Source organism: Danio aesculapii, chromosome 2 (assembly GCF_903798145.1).
Source record: "Danio aesculapii chromosome 2, fDanAes4.1, whole genome shotgun sequence".
Taxonomy (NCBI): Eukaryota; Metazoa; Chordata; class Actinopteri; order Cypriniformes; family Danionidae; genus Danio; species Danio aesculapii.
In genome coordinates this window covers 55,040,718-55,065,827 of record NC_079436.1, presented here as the reverse complement: position 1 = coordinate 55,065,827, position 25,110 = coordinate 55,040,718, and the positions used below count along the sequence as shown (strand labels likewise).

At 36.7% G+C, this 25,110-nt stretch overlaps 1 protein-coding gene across 1 annotated transcript in view; it reads right to left on the bottom strand.

Moving 5' to 3' along the window:
• The window catches only part of cib3 (calcium and integrin binding family member 3), a 24,455-nt gene extending 8,025 nt beyond the window's left edge, over nt 1-16,430 (bottom strand). Inside the window, exons 1-4 of the mRNA XM_056445870.1 lie at nt 16,259-16,430; nt 12,070-12,104; nt 10,872-10,983; nt 6,082-6,229 (exon numbers count right to left, since the gene is read on the bottom strand). Of these exons, the coding sequence (XP_056301845.1) occupies nt 6,082-6,229; nt 10,872-10,983; nt 12,070-12,104; nt 16,259-16,402 (439 nt within the window). The 5' untranslated portion in view covers nt 16,403-16,430. The remainder of the gene's footprint in view (nt 1-6,081; nt 6,230-10,871; nt 10,984-12,069; nt 12,105-16,258) is intronic.
• Nucleotides 16,431-25,110: the final 8,680 nt, after the last annotated feature.

Genomic DNA, 25,110 nt, shown 5'->3' with positions numbered 1-25,110 from the left:
TGCACAAAATAAAAATACATTTTCATAAAATACGTTTCACAAATGCAAAACACCATTTGCAAATATGTAAGAGTGTACAAAAAGTTTTGAATGTTTAAAATTCACGAGTTCATCCTGAATGAGAATGTGCGAATCCTCTCTCACGTACGACTCACCCTGAATACCAGTGTGAGCATTTTGAGACTTTCCAGCCAGAAACAGGCAACTCGTACCTCTCAGCCAATCAGATGAGAGCTGTACTCGATGTCAACCACTCTGTTCCTCTAACCAACATGGCGGATACTCCTGTAAGTCAATACTGTTTCCTACTAGTTTGTGTATACGCTTTTTATAGTAGAATCTGAGTGGATCTTAGAGGATCATCTCCGTTAATTAAGTCAGACTGCGCAAATGGTGCGCACAGTGAAGCGCTTCGGTCATTCCCGGGAGTTGTGATTGGTTGAACAGTAAGCTCGCATCTTATTGGCTACAGGGCACGAGTGACTCACGTGGGAGGTGTGTGCTGACAGGAAAGTCTCAAAAATGCACACACTCGTATTCAGGGTGAGTAGTACGTGAGAGAGGATTTGCACATTCTCATTTAGGATGAACTTGTGAATTTTAAACATTCAAAACTTTTTGTACACTCTTATATATTTGCAAATGGTGTTTTGCATTTGTGAAACGTATTTGATGAAAATGTATTTTTATTTTGAGCATGTGAATTGTTTTTGTAAGTATAAATAAATATTTTACGTACGTGAATTTGGCTACGCATGTGTACATCGTGTCTTTTGCGTGAATTATTATTGAGTCTAATCTCTCTCCATACACCTGAACAAGCTAATCAAGGTCTTACTAGGTATTCTTGAAACAATCAAGCAGGTGTGTTGAGGCAAGTTGGAGCTAAACCCTGCAGGGACACCGGCCCTCCAGGACCGTGATTGGTGACCCCTGCCTCAAAGCAAGAAGGTTGCTGGTTTAAGTCCCGGTTGGGTCAGCTGGCATTTCTGTGTGTTTGAATGTTCTCCCCTTGTTGGCGTGGGCTTCCTATGGGTGCTCCGGTTTCCCCCACAGTCCAAACACATGCACTATAAGTGTATTTGGTAAGCAAAATTGGCCGTAGTGAATGAGTGTGAGAGTGTTTGGGTGTTTTCCAGTACTGGGTTGCAGCTGGAAGGGCATCCGCTGCGTAAAGCAAATGCTGGAATAGTTGGCAGTTCATTCCGCTGTGGTGAAATATGGGAGTAAGCTGAACGAAAATTAATTAATAGATTTTTATATCATATTGTACATGTCATGCAGATCCACTACAGTATAAAAAATCATACCAGTCAATATAAAATAATGAATTCTTTCCAAATAGAGATATCTTGAGAAATTATATCCATATATAATCGCAGGAAAAAGAAATATTGCCATTTTCCAATATCGTGCACAGCCCTAATTTTAATATTCAGAGCAATTAATCCTTCCATGTTGAGTCTGAATAAGATGCATAGTTTCACTGTACTCCCTTGTCCGAATCATTGATCTCTATTGTTTGAGAGCGTCATCATTTACCCCGTGTTAATGTTGCATGAGAACAGACTCTTTTCTGGTGACAGCAGCAGATCGGGTTCTCCGAGGTCTTTTATTCAGTCGGGGTCTTTAAATTAGACAGCTGCATTCACAGATATGAACAGAGCTTTCATAGGCAGTTCCCTCTTTAATGAATTATTGATAATCATGTGTCAGTTAAGGTTCTGCAGGTTTATCTCTACATGAATAGGAATAGAAGATTGAGGTCAGGTCATCGTATCAAATTATTTGGCTTAATTTAGATAACCCAATACACACAGGGTTATTACTGGGGTGGGGTTAGAATCGTTATGTAACGCTGAACCATTGACACTTTTTAAATTGAAATATTAATAAATAAAAACACTGAAATTAAAATAGATTAGAGAAACAACTCAAATCATTCCTTGGAAACTGACTGAAGAAATCTAAATTATTAAACTCAAATAAAATCCTAAATCTTTTTATTTTTTATTTTATTTATTTTTATTTTATTTTATTAGAATAAAATAAAGTGTGTGTGTGTGTGTGTGTGTGTGTGTGTGTGTGTGTGTGTGTGTGTGTGTGTGTGTGTGTGTGTGTGTGTGTGTGTGTGTGTGTGTGTGTGTGCGTGTGTGTGTGTGCGCGTGTGTGCGTGTAAAGGTAACTTGGTAAACAGGTCAGAGTACATACAAAAGGAACAATAACAGTTACTAAATGAAGCAAGTAACTTATATAAGGAGTGACAACAATGCTAGTGCTATAATGATAGTAATAATGACAGTAAACAAGCAAGAAAGGACAACAGTAATAATCATTAATAACAACCACTACAATAATAAAAATAATAATAATAAAAATAAATCCCAAGTACTACACCAACTACTACTACTACAGAGAGTTGCTAATGCTACAACTATTACTACTGCTACTACATCCACAACCACTACTACTCCTACAATGTGTACTACTACTGAACCTATTACAACGACTACTACCACTGATACTACTATTACATCTACTACTGATACTACTACAGGAATGACTGCTACTACAACATCTACATCAACGACGTCTACTGCTTCTGATACTACTACACAGACAACGACTACTACTACTACTACTACAGAGTTTCTAATGCTACAACTATTACTACTGCTACTACAGCCACAACCACTACTACTCCTACAATGTGTACTACTACTGAACCTATTACAACTACTACTACCACTGATGCTACTATTACATCTACTACTGATACTACTACAGGAATGACTGCTACTACAACATCTACATCAACAACGTCTACTGCTTCTGATACTACTACACAGACAACGACGACTACTACTACTACTACTACTACTACTACTACAGAGTTTCTAATGCTACAACTATTACTACTGCTACTACAGCCACAACCACTACTACTCCTACAATGTGTACTACTACTGAACCTATTACAACGACTACTACTATTACATCTACTACTACAGGAATGACTGCCACTACAACATCTACATCAACAACGTCTACTGCTTCTGATACTACTACACAGACAACGACTACTACTACTACTACTACTACACATCCACTACTTCTGATACCACTATACCAACAACATCTACTTCTACAGATACTACTTCAACTACTACTTCCAAAACCCAAACTACAACTTCAACCACTACTGCTACTACTACTACTACTACACATCCACTACTTCTGATACCACTATACCAACGACATCTACTACTACAGATACTACTTCAACTACTACTTCCAAAACCCAAACTACAACTTCAACCACTACTGCTACTACTACTACTACTACACATCCACTACTTCTGATACCACTATACCAACGACATCTACTACTACAGATACTACTTCAACTACTACTTCCAAAACCCAAACTACAACTTCAACCACTGCTACTACTACTACTACTATGACTACTACTACAACTACAGCAACCTGAATAATGACAATGGTAGAGATACTTGTAATAATGCTAATGAGGAGATAACTGATAATGTTGCAAGATAAAATCCTAAATCTAATTAGTAATATTAATAAAACAGTCAAAACATAAAATTACTAGAAAATCTTGACTACTAACTGATAATAAATCTGAAATGTTAAAATAATTAACAATATTAAAGATAACTGTATACAAATAGTACTCAAATAACACTGGCTGTTTAAAATAAATCAGGTTAAGCAAGACCTGTGAGTTTTGACGGTAATGCTAATATAATGCTCCATTTAATTAATGTTACATACTAACATAAACAATGCACAATACATTTATTACAGTATTCATTCATCTTTGATAACATTAATGAACAATAATTGTTTGTTTTTAGTTCGTATCAACTCACAGTTCGTTAACTAATGTAAACAAGCATAACTTTTAATAATGCATTAGCAGTATAGGCTAAATGTTGAACTATTAATAAATGATGTAGGTTACACGATTGTTCATACTTAGTTCGTGTTAGTATATTAACTAACATTATCTAATGGACCATATTTAAGTATTACCAGTAGTGTAAAGTAACTAATACTTGCAGCAAACTGTTTGGAAGTATTCAAAGTTTCCAAGAAGATGTCAAAAATCTTTACACGCATTGACCCAGAGACTGTTTAGATGCATGTCGCTGATGAGAAGATGACAGATGTTTACTGTATGACGACCAAAATGGCCAGCAAGCACAAGACATCAACATGACGTCAAATTGACATTGTACCCTAACGTCAAGGGGACGTTAGATTTTGTTTGAATATGAAAATCATGTTGATGTCAGAACTCAACGTCAGGCCGACGTCCAACCTAAAACCAGCCAAATATCAACGTCTAATGACGTTATAGCTTGACGTTGTGTTGACGTTACCACAATGTCTATCAGATGCTGGATTTTGTTTGCCATACCTGACGAATAAATGCCAGTATTTGATGTCTATGTGGCGTTGGTTTAAGATGTTGGCTCGACGTTGGATTTTGGTCACTTTCTAACACAACCTAAAATCGACTAAATATCAACGTCATTATTGGACATCAAAATAATGTTGTCCTTAGAATTGTTAGAATGTCCTTGAATTTTGGTAACCTGACATCACAACCTAAATCTAACCTAATATCAACGTCTTATGATGTTGTGTGCGTGCTGGGCAATAACTAAATGCACTACAGAATGTTACGTTTACACACATCCACAAATGACTTGTAAATGCATCAGCTTTTCACAGCGTAATACTCACTACTTGAGTACTTTTGAAAGGTCTACTTTTTACTCATACTTTGAGTAATATTTACAGCAGATACTTTTACTCTACTCGCACTACATTTTTAGGCAAGTAATGGTACTTTTACTTGAGTATGATTTTTCAGTACTCCCACCACTGCGTATTACTAATGTTTTAACTAATGGTTGATTGCCTGTTTGAGGATTATTCCAAAACCGATTGACCCCAAAATAGGTTTATAATTGTAACTGATTAAAAATTGGGTCATATTTACCATTAAAACTCATTATTAAATTCAGTAATTTCCACACTTTCTACAGTTTATCAGGAGAGCCAAAATGTTCCCGCGCATATGTGGCGTGTGTGTGTTGTTGCACTAGATTATTGGCTCCCTTTTTATTATCGGAAGGGTATTTTATTTTGAAGAGCGATTTAAAGGAAATGGACAAGACGAACAATTAATTACTTTCCTTATCCTTCAATATTTTTCGTTATTCATGTTTCAATGTTCAAAGTTTTGATAGTGTTCTCTTTACATCCATATGAAAAATAATATAGGTATTTATAATTGAGTATGATCGCGTATGATGACAGCTAACATAGTTTCCAGTGCGCGCTGCGTTTTTCAGCTCCTCTCATAAACTGCCGATATTTTTACATTAATATGTATGTTTAGATTATTCAGTGTTTTCAATAAGGTTAAATAATGTATCATCATTGTGAGGGAAACATAATTTGATCATAAATAAGTGTGGAACGCGTCATATTAGTCAAGTTTAATGAGCACAATGGCTAATTCAAATTAAAGTCTGTCTTTGTCTATTTTATTATTTTGTTTATTATTTTTCATTACATATAAATTGTATGTTTTGTAAAAATTGTAAAATGTGATTTAGAGATTCAATTAAATCGGGTTGACGGTTTTATAGTTATTTTTGAGAAAGTTTATGTAGCATTTCTGCATTTTCCTTTAAAAATTGTGTACTGATCAACAGACATTGCTGTGCTGTGAAGGTTTATTGGACTGATGTCTGTTGCATATGCTTTTTGATGCAGAGATACACAAATAAATCCCAGTTCATCAACATTGCTGTATGGATCCTTTTATTAAAACCAACAAACACAACGCAGAAGGACATCCATTACACATACAGTAATATTTCGCACTTATTCAAGTTGTTCAATGGCGTGAATACGACGTGCTTAACTGGAAAATCAGAAAAGCCGTAACTTAATTGTTTTAATGACGTCTGTTTTGTATATTCCTCCGTTACTTACAATCGAAATGTCTCTAAATAATATATATGAACGTAGACTTACCGTATATCTTAAAGGCGTAATATGCCTTCAGGTCCCGCGGCGCCATTTCACTCATCACTGAAAACATGTCCAGAAAGTCGTCCAGAGTCATGTTTCCCTGTCCGTCCTCAGAGAAAACCTCTGCGATCCTCTGTCTGAATGGGTTATCCTATATAAAACATTGCATTTTTATTAAAAAGTAAGTATTTAGTAGCCTTAGTGTTTGACGATGTTGCAATTAGTACAATCAGTTTGAAACGTCTGTCAGTGAGTTAGTTTAGGGCGGGGGTTTAGAAACTTGCTTCTTTCAATAAGTCACACGTTTCCAATTCACTTTTGTCTATATATTAGCAAATGCACTCACTGGCCACTTTATTAGGTACATCTGTCCAGGGGTGAAGCAACCAGGGGGGACAGGGGGGATACGTCCCCCTCACTTTTAGAGACAGACCATTTAGAAACAGGTGATTAATAATAATATGAACGTAAACTGTTGGATCTCATACAGCTGTCTCACTCACTTTTAAAATGTCTGCTACGCCCCCTGCCACTGTCCAACTGCTTGTTTTTTTTAAGATTTATTTTTGGCCTTTATTAGATAGGACAGTATTGAGACAGGAAGCGAAGTTGGAGAGAGAGAGAGAGAGAGAGGGGGGTAGGGTAGGGAAATGTCCTCAAGCCAGGATTTAAACTCAGAATGTCCTGACGTGCTTCTGCACCATATGTCGGCGAGCGAAGTACTAGGCTATTGTGCCAACTGTCCAACTGCTTGTTAACGCAAATTTCTGACCATTAGTACCAATTGAGCATCGTGTCAACGCCACAACCTACCTGAGTATTGTTGCTAACCATGTCCATCCCTTTATGACCACAGTGTCTCCATCTTCTGATGGCTACGGCCCAAGGCATAAGCGAACTAAGTGGCAGCTTAGGGCCCCGTGGCCACCAGGGGGCCCCAAAGAGTGCATGAAATGACTAAGTGACTTTCGTTTTAGTTTTTTTTGGTGGATTAGGGGTGGGACAAAATATATGCCACTTTATCATGTTATTTACGGCCGCGATACATACTCTGGCGCCAAGTGTCGATATTTATCTAAATTTACAAAAGATCTAAATTAATTAATCAGTCTTTCACACTGACTGCAGAAGTTTACCACTTTAGCTACAGTCCACCCAGCCGCCACCAGGTGGCGCATCCCATAATGGCAGACCGAGCCATTGCAATGGTGGAAATCTCAGGCATACGGACACATTCTTCTGTCCAAGCTGGACCAAGGAATTTGTGTGTTTCAGACATCCAGCTCCCCCGAATTGTCCGCTAGTTTCTTCATCACAGACGCGCTTTCACTTCGCTATATCGTTCACGCGTGCCTGTGGTCAGTGCTGTAACTTCATATTCAATTCAATTCACTTCAACTTTATTTGTATAGCGCTTTTACAATGTAGATTGTGTCAAAGCAGCTTCACATAAAGGGTCATAGTAAATAGGAACAGTGTAGTTCAGTTTGTAGTGTTTAAATTCAGTTCAGCTCAGTTCAGTGTGATTTAATAATCACTACTGAGAGTCCAAACACTGAAGAGCAAATCCAACAATGCGCAGCTCTACAGATCCTGAACCATGCAAGCCAGTGGCGACAGCGGAGAGGGAAAAAAACTTCACTAATTGGCGAAAGTGAAGAAAAAAAACCTTGAGAGAAACCAGGCTCAGTTGGGCACGACCATTTTAATTTCTCCTCTGGCCAAACGTCTTGTGCAGAGCTGCAGTCTCAGCGGCGGAGGCTGGAAGCTGGCCTAAGCGAAGACTCGTCTGTCTCTGGAGCGTCATACAGGAATATGCGCTCAACATTTTTAATTCCGCCAAAATATATATTAGATAAAGAAATCAATAGGGCACGAACATATAATTTGAAGGGCCTTGTGTTTATTTAACCCTTACAGACCTTGGCAAAGTCTCGTAGATGATATTTTGGCAAGAAATATTAATATAAATGAAATATAATATTGATATTAATTAATATAAATAAAATATAAAGATTAATAAAATATTAGGGGAATTAAAAAAACTTAAAAATTATGCTCTTTTTAAATAGATGAGTAAATAATTAATGTTCTCCACTGCTGAAAACATCATACGTGCTCAGAGGAGTCTGTGATCACCTCTCAGAGAATTTGAAGAAATCAGTTGAAGAAAAAAAATATTAATCTAGTGGGAACGCAGGACTCTTTAAATTAAAAATAAACCCGGGATAAGCATCAAATGTTCATAAAATAAGTTGTAATAAGTGTTTTAAGTTTACAGGAAACTAGAAAGCAATAAATTACTATTTTGACCGTGTTTTCTTCAATGCATATTCCACTAAACTGAGATTCTGCTGCTATGATAGAGATGTGCTCTCTTCAGTCACAAACTGCTCTCTGCACATCAGCATTGTTAAGCTTGTTTGACAGCTGTGCTCTTGTTTTACATGGTTGCAATTCAGTGAACGTGTGTTAATAAAAGAAACGCATCATAACTTTTTTACATTTCTTCCTCTTCATTCACAAAAATCGTGATAGATCGATCGCGGCTGGTTTTCATGTGATCTATCGATATATCGCAGAATCACTGATATCGTGATTGAAGGAACAGTCCACGGCACAACAGCAAAATGCTTCATAAACGTGGTGATAAAAAATAAGCTTCTGATTCATACATTTGGTTTAAATTTCTTATTACACAGCCATGAACTAATGATCATCGACAGTCGGTAAATACACAGCAAAAAAGATTTTCTTTCTTCTAGTTTTTGTCCAAACATCCAAAATTCTTAAACCAATAAACATTTTCTAGACAGATATTTAGTCAAAATAATGTGTTTTTTTCATTAAAAAACTAAATCTGCTAATTAGGGTTAATAAAAGAATGTTGTAATATCAATGAATGAATAATATTATACAGTTTAAATATTACAGAAAACAAAAATCACCCTTTTCTGATCAATTTTATATATTTTAGATCAGAATAAGTTGTTTAAATTGAACATAAAAGCAAATACACTGAATAATGATGACGGAAAATTAATCCATTTGCTTTGTCATTTCATTTTCTTAAAAGTTCTTTGAAACATTAATGTTGAGGCTTTGGTTTCTACAGTATATGTTTTGTTTGCAGATACTTTTTATTGCTTCAAAACAATAAGAAAACAAATGCGAGACCAAACACCAACCAAAGAACATCTATCCCTAGACCCTATCACCGACAGAGCCATAAAAATATATGCACAAACGCAAATAATATTACCAAAATAAAATAAGAGCAATTTTGTAAAATACATGAAGACAATCCACACATACAGCGGTGAAAGTAAGTATTGAACACGTCACCATTTTTCCCAGAATACATATTTCTAAAGGTGTCGTTGACTTGAAATTTTCCCCAGATGTTCGAAATCCATATATGCAAAGAAAACAAATCTTTTTTTCATTGCACCTCATTTTTACAAATTACTTCACAAATGAACATTATACAAACTTTTAATTATCTGTACGTAACATAACAAACGTATGCTGAAGTATGTTTTACAAACGTTTTACCATCTGTCGCTCTATATATGAACAACTTTTTTAGCGTGGTCAGTTTTCTTCAAGGCTTACTTTGTACAGTGTGAGTGCAGAGCGCTCAGGTTTAAGTCTGGTGAAGCATTCTATCACAAAAGATATAAAAGCAATGTAAAATCAAGACGCAGTGACGAAAACGAAATGACGCAGGGAAAAAGTATTGAACACATGAAGAAAGGGAGGTGTAGTTCGGCAGTGAAAGCCCAGACAGCAGCTGAAATCTCTCAGTAGTTCTTCAGCAACCCTCTGCCCTCCTCAGTGTAAATGAATATCAGCTGCTTCAGTCCAACATCTACTAAAGCACGAGGATGAAGATGAAACCAGGGTGGACATTTTAGCAAGACAATGATCCAAAACACAGCCAAGGAAACTCTCAAATGCATTCAGAGAAAGAAAATCAAGCTGTATAATGGCCCAGCCAATCACCTGACTTAAATCCAATAGAAAATACAAATTAAAGATCAGATTTGATAGACGAGACCCACAGAACAGTCAAGATTTGGACACTGTTGAAGTCTGTGAGAAACTCACACCTGAGCAATGCATGTGACTTCACCCACACTGAAAGAACCTATATAAACATATGTTTTAATATAGGTTTTAATAAAAATTTTTAATATATGTGACATAAAATAGGTCGTTTTCTTATATTATATGCAATATATATGTATAATATAGAAAAACTAGCCAATTTTATGCATGTCACCTATATTAAAACCTATATTAAAACATATATGTTTATATAGGTTCTTTCCGTGTGGGCATTCTCCAAATGAGAGGCGTCTTTAAGCTGCCGTCACCAAAATAGCTTATATATAAAGTATTCAATACGTTTCAGTAGTTTTTTTATGTTTGTATTGTTTGTTTTTTTTACCAAAATCTGGATCAAATCCATGTCAACAGCTCCTTTAGAAATATTACTGAACGTGACGTGTTCAATACTTATTTTCCCAGCTGTACCTTCCAAAGAAAGTGAACAGTACAGTATATGCTAACCACTTTTCTCAAGCTGACCATTATGCGTGTCTCAAATGCTTAAGGTTTTTTTTTCTTAACTAATAGGCCTACTTTCCAAACACTTGATTAAGCTGGGTTAAGCTGTTGGTTCTCTTGAGTAAGGGGATCTGATAACGCTTAACCTCACCAAGACTGCCATCAATTAGTTGGACGTTCATAATTAATGAGGAACACAGAGAGAGAGAGATGCGCTGTACCTTCAGCTCCGGCATGCTGCCAATCAGCTCATACGGCAAACGCACGTCCGGCTCATTGGTGTAGTCCAGCGGCACCAGCTGAGGAGCCAAATCACGGTACCGGTGAAACAGCCTGAGGACAAACCACGACAGACATACAGTTGAAGAATTATTAGCCCTCCTGAATTATAACCCCCCCCCCTTGTATATTAACGATTGGCAGTTGGCACTTCTGTGTGGAGTTTGCATGTTCTCCCTGTTGGTGTGGGTTTCCAATGAGTGCTCCGGCTTCCCCCACAGTCCAAACACATGCGCTATAGATGAATTGAAGAAACTAAATTGGCTGTAGTGAATGGGAGTGTATGGGTGTTTCCCAGTACTGGGTTATGGGTGGGAGGGTATCTGCAGCATAAAACATGGGTTGAAGGGCATCGGCTGTGAAAAACATATGCTGGATAAGTTGGCGGTTCATTCCGCAGTGGTGGCCCCAAATTAACAAAGGGACTAAGCCGAAAAGAAAATGAATGAATGAAATTGGCCGTAATGTTTGAGTGTGTGTGTGAATGGGAGTGTATGGGTGTTTCCCAGTACTGGGTTGTGGGTGGGAGGGCATCTGCAGCATAAAACATATGCTGGATAAGTTGGCGGTTCATTCTGCTGTGGTGACCCCTGATTAATAAAGGCACTAAGCCGAAAAGAAAATGAATGAATGAATGAAATTGGCCGTAGTGTATGAGTGTGTGTGTGAATGGGTGTATGGGTGTTTCCAAGTACTGGGTTGTGGGTGGAAGGGCATCTGCTGTGAAAAACATATGCTGGATATGTTGGCGGTTCATTCCGCAGTGGTGGCCCCTGATTAATAAAGGGATTAAGCCAAAAAGAAAATGAATAAATGAAATTGGCCGTAGTGTATGTGTGTGAATAGGAGTGTATGGGTGTTTCCCAGTACTGGGTTGTGGGTGGGAGGGCATCCGCTGTGTAAAACATATGCTGAAATAGTTATCGGTTCATTCCACTGAGGCCACACTTGATAAATAAGGGACTAAGCTGAATGAAAATGAATGAATGAACATGTCAAAAACTGAAACTTTTAATAACTCGTAACTTTATTTTAAGAGGGCATCTTCATAGTGCTTCTGATCAGAGGATGAATTGTACGATTAAAACAAGCATTTTAGACGTATAAGAGTAAGATGTATAAAAATGTGAAGCATCTCACCTCAGAATTTCTTTTCTGGTAAAATATGTGCAGTCCTACAAAATAAGAAAAGCAAAAACATGTAATATTGAAAAGCAGCATTTCTACTCAACAATCATTTTTTTCAAGAGTTCACACTTAACTGATGATTAATTATAAGCTTGTTTGGCATGCTGTCCCGGGAGAGAGCCCTGAGCTTATAAGATCCTCGAGCCCGGGGCTCCCTCCCCGTTGCAAGGCGAGAGGGGAGTTTGAGCTCAGGTAGATCTCAAGAACTCCCCTGCTGTAATAACCAATGAACAGCCAGTGATTGCTCTTGAGAGATAACCATTTACTAGGAGCATGTCTATAGGGCCGGTTTGGATTAGTCAATTAACTTATGTTGCATGTTTTTTGGACGGTGGGAGGAAACCGGGGAACCCGGGGGAAACCCACGTGAGCACGGGGAGAAAATGCAAACTCCGCACAGAAATGTCTGCTGGTTTGGTAAAGCCTAGAGACATTCTTGCTGTGAGGCAACAGTGCTAAGCTCTGGGCCACCGTGTCACCCATCTAGGAAGAAGGAGGAGTAGGGGTGGATGGGGGGATTCTTCAAAACGAAGATAGTGGTGGTACGTAACCCAGGGTATTTGTAGTAGCTTAGGAGTCGTCTGATTGGTGCATTGAGAATTGGATAATGCGGATCCAGCCGCTAGCAATCATAAGCACGTGATCCTCTCGAAATTAGTTTACAACTAAACTTCACTAAGTAAAAACACCTCCTGCACCTAGACTGCAGCTCCACACGGGAAGCTTGGCCAGAAGAAAAATGGTCGTGCCCAACAGAGCCTGGTTTCTCTCAAGTTTTTTTTTTCCTTCATTTCATCAACTGGTGTTTTTTTTTCCTCGCCGCTGTCGCCACTGGCTTGCTCGGATCAGGACTTGTGGAGCTGCGCATTGAGGGTTTTGCTCTTCAGTGTTTGAACTTTCAGCAGTGGAATTTAAACCACACTGAACTAAACTGAACTGAAATCTAGACTTTACTAGAACTATGTTAATCTACATAGTAAAAAGTGCAATAGAAATAAATATGAATTGAATGTATGCTAATATTTATTAATAGTGGGAGAAAAATAATAATGAGGTGCAAAGTGTGCCTACATATTTCAGTTAACTATGAAAATCTGCATATCAATCCTCAGAATTACCTTGACCGTTTTAAGCTCAGAAACATATCTGTCAACCCTCCCGTTTTTACCGGGATTCTCCCGTATTTTACAGTTCTATCCTGCTATCATCCTGTAAAAGTATTTCCCCGTATTTTTCCCGTATTTTCAGTCTTTCTCTGAAGAGTGGCAAATAAACATTAAAGAGGCGAGCCTCCCTATACGCAACCCATACCGCCGAACCACCAGGGGCCGCCCTTTGCTCCTAAATGTGAGTCTGTTCTGTGCTTTCGCTTTGCTTATGGCGGGATTCCCTTTCCTTTTCATTACAGGTGCCGTCTCCCCTTCATATGCAATCCTCAAAACAGTCATATAGCGGTGCGTGACTGTCAGCTGACGCGCTCCATAGTAATAAACAGACGCTGTTTCCCAAACGGATTCTGTACACGCGATTTGAAGCGGAGTGAAAGTCTGGGTTTTAGGTGCGAGTTTGAACAGACATATACACATAATTAATAATAACAATACCTAAAGATGTCGATCTTGGTGGTTTTTTTTCAAACACAATTAATTTCGTCCTAAATGAGCATAAAAAGTTAGGAAAGCAATCGAATGTTTCATTATAACGTTAGATCTGAGCATTTTTAAAGATACGCCTATTATTTAATGTCATGAAAAGAAAAAAATCTAAATAAATGAGAGATTCATTCGTTGCTCTTTAATCAGAATGTGTAAGTTATACAGTGAAGAAACGGCTAATGAGATTATAATCATTATAATAGCTATTCATTTTAATAAGCTGAACTGTTTGCTAATGCATTTGCTGCTAATGTATACTGTTTAATTTTTCTTTTGTAAATAATACTAATAAAACATATTACTGACCATTTAACTGTTTATTTACAATGAAACAGCTCCAAATGAACATATTTAGTAATTTGGGGATTTTTAAAGCGGGGGTGGGGGCTGGGGGGCGGCATATCCCTTAATATGGTGGCATATCCCTTATTTTTTTATGGCTTATGCCTTATTTTCACATCCCAATGTTGACAGGTATGCTCAGAAATCCTGTTGAAGGTTATTTTTGCACACTTAAAATGTTTTACCTTTAGTTAGTTTTACTACTACTAAAAATGGATTCAGGGATTCATTAATCAGAAGTTGCACAACATACTGTTCTCATGCACTGTAAAAACATCGACGCTGCTTAAAATGTTTAAGTTGAATCAACTGAACTTTTCTAGTCATTTCAACTTACACCATTCAAACTGACTCAAAATATTACAAAACAACTTTCTATTAATAAAAATATTTAGTTGAAATCGAATTAACTTATTAGTGTATTAAGTTAAAGTAACATAAATAAATTAACTTATACTATTTATAGGCCAGAGGAAAAATGGTCGTGCCCAACAGAGCCTGGTTTCTCTTCTTCTTTAATTTAAGTTTTTTTTTTCCTCGCCACTGTCGTCACTGGCTTGCTCAGATTGGGGCTTGTGGAGCTGCGCATCGATAGTTTTGCTCTTCAGTGTTTGGACTTTCAGCAGTGAAATTTAAACCATACTGAACTGAACTTCAACACTGAAATCTGGACTTTACTAGAACTTCTATGTTAAGCTGGTTTGACACAATCTACATTGTAAAAGCGCTATAGAAATAAATATGAATTGAATATTTACTAATACTACAGATATTACAAAACAACGTTCTATAACTAAAAATATTTAGTTGAAGTCTGATTAACTGATTCACGTAAAGTAACATAAATATAATATATATAGTATATTATATATACATTTACATTTAAGTAGCATAAATATACACACACTCAAAAAATTATTTTGGTTGGTTGTTTAAACTACTTATTTAAAATGAGCTGAACCAACACAATTCTTGAGGTATTTTTTGGGGACAACTTAATTATTTCATGTTCAAACCACTTAAATTAGCAAAAAAACTATTAAGTTAACTTGATCTGTCTTCAGACAACATGAAGGAATTGTGTGGAACCCTGCATTTTTTTTAAGTGTAAAAGGGTGTAGTATAAATAAATTTAAGCAACATAAATATACATACATTTACTATAATACTACCGATATTTCAAAACAACTTTCTATGACTACAAATATTTAGTTGAAATCTGATGAACTTATGTATACAAGTTAAAGTAACACAAATACATTAACTAATAGTTTATTTTTTTACTGCGTGCTCTTCATATTCATTCAAAATCCAGAAATAAATGTTAAAACAAAAATAGAAATATTAAAAATAATCCAAAATGTCAGACTGGATCCTGGAATGATGACAATTCAGCACTGAATCATTTTTTCTGAGTCATTTTGAGCAAATTAATACTTATACATTGCTTGTGTGTGTATGAAATGTCCCCACAAGTAAATCAATACCAGTAAATTTTGATCTTGTAGGGACTTTTATTAATTTATTTTTTGTCCCCAAAAGAAAAGATGCTCATAATTGCTCAAAATTGAGTATTTAGTAAATATAAAAGGGCAAATTGTTTCCTGTGAGTGCTGTTTTAATATACGGTCTATAGAGCAAATTTTGTCTATGTGAAGTCCCCATAAATATAGCTGTCCAAGTTTTTGTGTGTACAATTCAGCACTGAATCACAGAAATGAATGACATTATTAACTATATTAATGTAGAAATGTACTATTTATATTCTAAAAACATGTTCATTTTTCACAGTATTTACATTTTTAGTGCACTAATGTCTTACAGTAGCCTATAATGCAGCATAAGAGCCTCTTTTACATAATAAGAGCCTCTTTTATATAAAAACCAAACTTAAAAACAATATCAAACTATACTATATACAGTTGAAGTCAAAATTATTCACCCTCCTCAAATATTATGTCAAATACTATGTACTGTCATCATGGCAAAGATGAAAAAAATCAGTTATTAAACTATTATATTTATTAATGTGTTGATAAAATCTTTCCGTTAAACAGGGATTGGGCTAAAAATATATACAGTAGGGGCTAATAATTCTGACTTCAACTGTATATAGGCCTATATAAAACCCTGACAAGACTGACCTGATATGCGTCCAGCTGCTGGGATGTGAAGATGGTCTGCTTGTTCCCCATTCTCGCAGTGCCATGGCAGACTGTGCACTGCAGCCGAATGCCTGCAGATATTTCAGATATGAAAAACTGGCACAAAAGGCTGCAGTGAGACATGGAGGATCAGGTGTCGGCCGCTGCGAGGCCTTTAGTTCTCCAATAATGGCAGCATTTCATCATTTAGCCGGCGTGAATGCGGCCCGTCGGTCAAGGGGAGTGCAAGTGGAGAGCAGGGGAGACGAGCGTCATGTTACACTGCAAATATACGCTGTACAATAATATTCAGCGCTCATATATTCACATCGAGAGAATCCTGAGGCCGCACAAACTGAGCATTTGAGTATATTTTTGACTCTAAATATTATTTAAATATCAGTTCTCGCTATTTTATCTTGACCATTAAACCTTGCTTGTAAAATCTGCAAAAAAAGTGTAGTTAAAATTAATGTAGTTGGTTTGTTTTTGGCACTTTCTGTCTATTGCAGACTACACTACCATTTTTTTGTTTTGGTAAGTTTTATTTTATTTAATAAGCTTGCATTACATTATTCAAAAGTGAACGTAGAAATATACACTGTACAATAATATTCAGCGCTCATGTTTACACTGAGAGAATTCTGAGGGCGCAAAAACAGATCTGAACATACACAGAGCATTTCAAGACTTGTAAATGGTAACCATAATTAAACTTTTAAAATAAAAATAAAGATTGAGTACACACACACACACACACACATATATATATATATATATATATATATATATACAGTTGAAGTCAGAATTATTAGCCCTCTTTGGTTTTTTTCTGTTTTAAATATTTCCCAAATGATGTTTAACAGAGCAAGGAAATTTTCACAGTATGTCTGATAATATTTTTTCTTCTGGAGAAAGTCTTATTTGTTTTATTTTGGCTAGAATAAAAGCAGTTTTACATATTTTAGAGACCATTTTAAGGTCAAAATTATTAGCCCCTTTAAGCTATTTTTTTCGATAGTCTAAAGAACAAACCATCATTATACAGTAACTTGCCTAATTACCCTAACCTGCCTAGTTAACCTAATTAACCTAGTTAAGAGAAAATATCCAGTGAGCGGCAGTTCTGTGGGCGCAAATGCCTTGTTGATGCCAGAGGTCAGAGGAGAATGGCCAGACTGGTTCTAGCTGATAGAAAGGCAACAGTAACTCTAATAACCACTTGATACAACTGAGGTCTGCAGAAGAGCATCTCTGAACGCACAACACGTCAAAACTTGAGGTGGATGGGCTACAGCAGCAGCAGACCACACCGGGTGCCACTCTTGCCAGCTAAGAACAGGAAACTGAGGCTACAATTCACACAGGCTCACCAAAACTGGACAATAGAAGATTGGAAAAACGTTGCCTGGTCTGATGAGTCTCCATTTCTGTTGCCACATTCAGATGGTAGGGTCAGAATTTGGCATCAACAACATGAAAGCGTGGATCCATCCTGCCTTGTATCAACAGTTCAGGCTGGTGGTGGTGGTGTAATGGTGTGGGGGATATTTTCTTGGCACACTTTGGGTCCATTAGTACCAATTGATCATTGTGTCAACGCCACAGCCTACCTGAGTATTGCTGCTGACCATGTCCATCCCTTTATGACCACAGTGTCTCCATCTTCTGATGGCTACTTCCAGCAGGATAACGCACCATGTCATAAAGCGTGAATCATCTCAGACTGGTTTCTTGAACATGACAATGAGTTCACTGTACTCAAATGGCCTCCACAGTTGCCAGAACTCAATCCAATAGAGCACCTTTGGGATATGGTGGAAGGATTAAGGCAGTTCTGAAGGCAAAAGGAGGTCCAACCCGGTACTAATAAGGTGTAACTTCAACATATATAAATATATGTAATTATATATTACAAGACTGACCTGATATGCATCCAGCTGCTGGGATATGTATATATACATATACATATATATTTTTTTTATAATATATATAATACAATAACCTAAAAATAAACAACATATTTACAGTGCACATGTTTTTTTAGTATAGCTTTTTATTTAACTCTTATTTTCTTTTCTGATGACCCTAATGTGAGAACGTTACGTCTCTTGACCCTGATTTCAGTCATTTTCTTGATAGACTGTTATGCCACAAGATCTCATCAAAAGCAGCCTGGTGTATTGTGCTAATATGGGCATCTCAATTATGGCATTAAATATGCAAGCATTCATGCACTAGTTGCCTATTGTGGCTTTAATTGTTTGGCACAGAAGCAGAGGCGGATCAGTTGATAGGGAAGCCCTGCAGCTGCTGGACTTTCTCCCTATCAGCTCTCATGCCTGACATCTGCTGCTTTTGTTGGCACTTTTACTGTATATGAGCTCATGGGAAGCAGATCACATTATGTATATTGCAGTGTAAATATTACTAGCTGCTTAAGTTCTAGTTGCATCCGTTTGACTGTTTTAAAGTTTGTCTTTATTTTTCTCTGCTGCCATCATCTGGTGATGTTTGTATCTGCACCTCAATAATGGGCTGACTGCAGAAGGCGATGCAGGATTTAAAGCCACAGTATGTCATTTTCTCCACTAGAGAGCATGTATTTACAACAAACAGACGTGTATTTTGATGATGGCATGAGACTATGTTCACAGGATTTAAAGTGCTATTTGTCAGCTGTAAGTGTCTTGTAACTAATATTTTTACAATAGTAGTGTATGTTTTACCATATTGCTACTGCTAGCTTTTAACATAGTAATATATTTTATCAAGTTGCTAACATGTTTAACTAATTTCAACCATATTTATAGTATTTAACCACATTGCAATTTCAGCAGATGTAGCCTAAAATAATCCATATTATTAATGGTGCTTCTTATTATGGAAGGCCATTGGGGCCAAAATATATGCAACTAACGTGTTTATTCGTTGCACGTAAATTACACGTTAACCCGTTTTGGTCACACTTTATTTTTATGGTCTGTTTGTTGAGTTTAAGTTACATTGCATCTACTTGCCAACTTACTCTCATTAGATTATAAGTAGACTGTTAAATTGTGCTTAGGGATGGGGTTAGATTTAGGGTTAGTGTAAGTTGACATGTACCTGCAAAGGTTCTTATAATCAGTTAAATGTCTGTTTAATGTCTGTATCAACAGATATTAAGCAGACAGTCTGCTAATACTCAAATGGACCACCTAAATACAGTGTTACTCACATTTTTTGGTGATTCGTCTTGGTGATTGGCGCTTCCACAACAGAAAGCACATAATGCAAAGTTCTGCAAACAATAAATAGATATTATGAACAAATATTCATAACATATAAAATTATAAAGAAGTCTTACTATAAAATGTGAGTTATAAAATATGTAAATCATTTGCAGACATCAACCTCACTGAGATAATCTGAACAGCTTTAAGTAATTCATGCGTTTAGTAATCTATGACATTATATACAGTAGGAGAATGAACAGCCTGCAGCCACTTCATTGCTCTACCTGGACACATTTTTCACAAAAATCTCAGCAGCTGGATGACCAGCATTATAATGTCACAGGCCATCAAACATAACCATTACAGAAGAAGCCTGCCCTTTCATAACATGAAATATCATAACATGTACGGAGTCTGCTTCAGATCATTGACTATAAAACATTTATTGTGATTTTGTGTGCAGTTACATTTTTAAATTAAATAAGGAGGTTGGAGAAACTATTTGACATAAAGGTTGATTCACGCTTTATGACATGGCGTGTTATTCTGCTGGAAGTAGCCATCAGAAGATGGAGACACTGTGGTCATAAAAGGATGGACATGGTCAGCAACAATACTCAAGTAGGTAATGGCGTTGACACGATGATCAATTGGTACTAATGGGCCCAAAGTGTGCCAAGAAAATATCCCCCACACCATTACACCACCACCACCAGCCTGAACTGTTGATACAAGGCAGGATGGATCCATGCTTTCATGTTGTTGATGCCAAATTCTGACCCGACCATCCGAATGTCGCAGCAGAAATGGAGACTCATCAGACCAGGCAACGTTTCTCCAATCTTCTGTTGTCCAGTTTTGGTGAGCCTGTGTGAATTGTAGCCTCAGTTTCCTGTTCTTAGCTGACAGGAGTGGCACCCGGCGTGGTCTTCTGCTGCTGTAGCCCATCCTCCTCAAGGTTGGACGTGTTGTGTGTTCAGAGATGCTCTTCTGCAGACCTCGGTTGTAACGAGTGCTTATTTGAGTTACTGTTGCCTTACTGTTGCTGGAACCAGTCTGGCCATTCTCCTCTGACCTCTGGCATCAACAAGGCATTTGCGCCCACAGAACTGCCGCTCACTGGATATTTTCTCTTTTTCAGTCCATTCTCTGTAAACCCTAGAGATGGTTGTGTGTGAAAATCTCAGTAGATCAGCAGTTTCTGAAACACTCAAACCAGCTCATCTGGCGCCAACAACCCTACCACGTTCAAAGTCACTTAAATCACCTTTCTATCCCATTCTGATGCTCAGTTTGAACTGCAGCACATCGTCTTGACCATGTCTACATGCCTAAATGCATTGAGTTGCTGCCATGTGACTGGCAGATTAGAAATTTGCATTAACAAGCAGTTGGAGAGGTGTACCTAATAAAGTGGCCAGTGAGTGTATATTCTGTAAAGTGAAAAGTGAGGTAATCATTCATTCATTTTCTTTTCGGCTTAGTCCCTTTATTAATCCGGGGTCACCACAGTGGAATGAACCGCCAACTTATCCAGCACATGTTTTACGCAGCGGATGCCCTTCCAGCCGCAACCCATCTCTGGGAAACATCCATACACACTCATACACTACTTACAATTTAGCCAACCCAGTTCACCTGTACCGCATGTCTTTGGACTGTGGGGGAAACCGGAGCACCCGGAGGAAACCCACGCGAACGCAGGGAGAACATGCAAACTCCACACAGAAATGCCAACTGACCCAGCCGAGGCTCGAACGAAGGACCTTCTTGCTGTGAGGCGACAGCACCACCTACTGCGCCACCCTGTGAGGTAATCATTTACATTTAAAATAATAATAATAAATAAATAAAATCAAGGCAAATATCTCAACAAAATATGAAAACAAATAGCCACAGTACTTTACAGATATAATGTATTGATAAAATAATTCACTTAAACATAATTAAACTGAGCACATTTGCACTTTCTTAATTATACACTGTTGTGTTACTCTGACATCGTAGTGGGTGTTTGATGTCAGAGTAAATTATACATCAATTCTTATCAATGACCCTATGTATTAACATGATGAAAAAAAAATCAGTGCAAAAAATATCTCTTTTATTATTTATGATAATAACATCATTACACAAACAGACAGGATGGAGAGTTTGACAATCCTCAATGTCACTGACTGAAACAGAACTTTGTTAAAAAGCAGCAAAAGGACCGATTGAGCAGAAGAACCAGCAGAAGCTCGCAGACCACACAATTAAGCACATTTACAAACAAGCCAGAGATAGAGAGAGAGAGAGAAAAGTACTCGTTCACGGTCAGGAGAAAGAAAAAAAAGCCTGTTGAGGGTCAAGAAACCCCGAATATTTCAAAAAGCATGAAATCAGCAAACGTTCTGTCTACAAGGAGCTATAGTACAAGTGTTTTTAAGAAGCACAACAGAGAATATACAGAGAAACGTTCCACCTGATGCGATACCAAACGCACTGTAAACCATAAGCATCCATATCTACAGCGTTTCACTGAACAATACTATCCCATCATAATCCCAAACGGCATTGTTTAAAGTATTCATGGCATCAGGGACAGGGACTATACATAAAATAATGCTGGTTTTACTTAAGAGTTTGTCTTGGTTCTAGTCCAAACATCTAAAAACTCTTAAATCAAGAAGAATTTTCTAGACAAGTACAAATTGCTGTTGTGTGTTCAGAAATAATGGGTCAAAATTAAGTGACGTTACAGAAGAAGTCTGGTCTTTCATAACATAAAATATCATAGTCTGCATTAAACATTTACTGTGAGTTATGTGAAATTACGTTATCCAGTGGTCCCCCGCAATAAAGCGATTCACCTTTCATGGCCTCGCAGTTTCGCAGATTTTTTTAAAGTGCAATTTCACATGCTTTTAAATGTTTTTTTTTACAGCGCATTGTGTATTGCGTCCTGATTGGCTGTAGACCATTGTCAGTCAATCTCCTCCGTGTCTCCTGCTCAGCACAGATTGCGTTCAGCTTGCCAAATTACCATAAATCTTCGATAGCTAGCATTGTGAGTTTCAACAAGGATGCAAAAAGAGTTGCAACTGTCTGCAGCAAGACCATCGTAAAAGTGTACATTTTAAAATTAAATTAGGAGAAACTAATAAATGATGCTTAAATGACATTAACTTACATTTTTTTTAGTTGAATACGTTTTGGCCCCAATGGTTTTCCATATTTTAGAAATAATTACTCTATGTTCGTAATTATATTTACTTTAATTAGTTTAGTTGTAAATATTTTGTTTATATAAAATGTTAATTTGTATTATAAATAAGATTTGCACTGAAAGGAAGGGCAAACGCAAATTTGATTGTATTTTCTACAATGACAATTAAGATTCTGATTAATACATTTGTAATGACATTATTACGACAATAGGTGGTGACAAACAACAATCTAAATCTGTCACTTCATTAATTTTTTAAATACGATTAATGTAATGAAACTTGAAGCCTTTACAAGAGTTATTGACTACGCCACTACTACATCGCCTTTAGGTGAAATTACATTAAACATTTGAAAATTAAATTAAGAGGTTGGAGAAACTATTGAATAATAGTGCTTAAAGAAATGAGACAAAAATGTGTTAACGCGTTATGTAAATGCATATGTTTTGGCCCCAACGGCCTTCCATATTTCGGTAATAATTATTCTGTTTGTAATTATTCATAAATTTTTCCTTCAGCTCAGTCCCTTTATTCATCAGGGACCGCCACAATGGAATGAACCGCCAACTTATCCAGCATGTTTTACACAGCTGATGCCCTTCCAGCTGCAACCCAGTACTGGAAAACACCCATAAACACTCATTCACACACATATACTACGGCCAATTTAGTTAATCCAATTCCCCTATAGCGCATGTGTTTGAACTGTGGGGGAAACCGGAGCACCCGGAGGAAACCAATGCCAACACTGGGAGAACATGCAAACTCCACAAAGAAATGCCAACTGACCCAGCCGGGACTTGAACCAGCAACCTTCTTGCTGTAAGGCAACAGTTCTAAGCACTGAGCTGCCGTGTTCATAATTATGTTCACTCTAATTAGCTTAGTAGCAAATATTTTGTCCGTATAAGATGTTAATTTGTAGCAATTTGGGTCTGCTTGGCCTGCCCCCCGCCTTTTTTTTTTGATTCAAGACGCGTTTCTGTTCACTACTTTTTTTATGTCGCTGTAAAGTAGGCTAGCGGCAGCATGATAATGTAAAGCATGAAAGACAAAGCAAAATTAAGTGAGTTTTTGCTTAAAACAAGCTAAATAATATAGCAAAATATCTTATTTACTTACCCCAATGGCAGATAATTTCGCTTGTTTTAAAGAAAAACATTTCATTTGGACATTATTTCTGAAAACACAACAGTATTTTTTTTACTTGTCTAGAAAATGCTTCGTAATTTAAGAGTTTTTATATATTTGAACTAGAAATAAGATTATAAAAATATAATACACTGTAAAATATCTGTAAATGATCTGTAAATATCTGTAAAATATCTGTAAATGAGCAATTTTCCATATTTTGTGATCCATGTTTTTATTTTCCCAATTTATTTCTACTTTTGAATTGCATTATAGGAGCTTGATCTTTCTTTAAAAAGTAGGAAAAAGTGACTTTTCTGAAAATTTATAATAGTTTATTTTATTTTATTCATAATATTTTATTTATAATAGTTTAAAGTCTGGGTTGGTGTTGTAAAATACGCTACAAACACCTTGAAATAAACTGCCAGTACATTTTCTGTTATTTTGCACCCTTATTTCTCTATATATGACTTCCAATACATTATATTAATATATAATACTACTAAAATGTCAATAAAAGTCACTTTGTTAAAATGTAGAGTTGAATTTACAACATCAATAGTCGACAGAGCAGAGATCAACATCCCATAATGCAATTAACAACCATAAATAAACACTTGTGAATCACAAAATACAGATTTTTTTTACAGTGTAATTTAAATTAATTTGTAATAAGCAAAACAATCAGTTAAATGAGCTTTGTTTGGGATTTACAATATCACGATTGACAACTGATGAATCTAGTGCAATAATGCACTAAACCGAAACATGCAGGAAAAGAAGCTCAGCCAATCAGAGAGCAGAGCCGAACACCTAACATTTGCATATGAAATCCTCATTAGTTTGCATTACATTTACATTGCCAAATTCATTTACGTACAGGTGCCTTTGGAGTAGTGGTTCAATGGGTTGTGATCAAACTGAAAACAACAAGACTCTGATAGCCGTGCATGTATAATTGTAAATTTGTGGGCGCATAGTTAATACAAAATAAACCGTTTCAAACAAATCAACTTTATTTATGACTGAGTCTACATTTCAGACTGGGTTTTTTTTAATCTTTGACTTTCCAGGAGCGTGAGAATAAAGTGCAAATGCTGCAAGCAAAAAAATTAAGAAAGGGAATGATCAGCAACATGAACGGGTGGCCAGGTATTAAGCTTATGCATGTCATTTACAACAATGCAACAATGAAAATAAAACAATGCAAAAAAAAGAAAAGCATTAAATACGGCCACAAATGTATTTAAAGTTGCTGTTTTATCACTTTAAAAGGGGGGCTGTGATGATA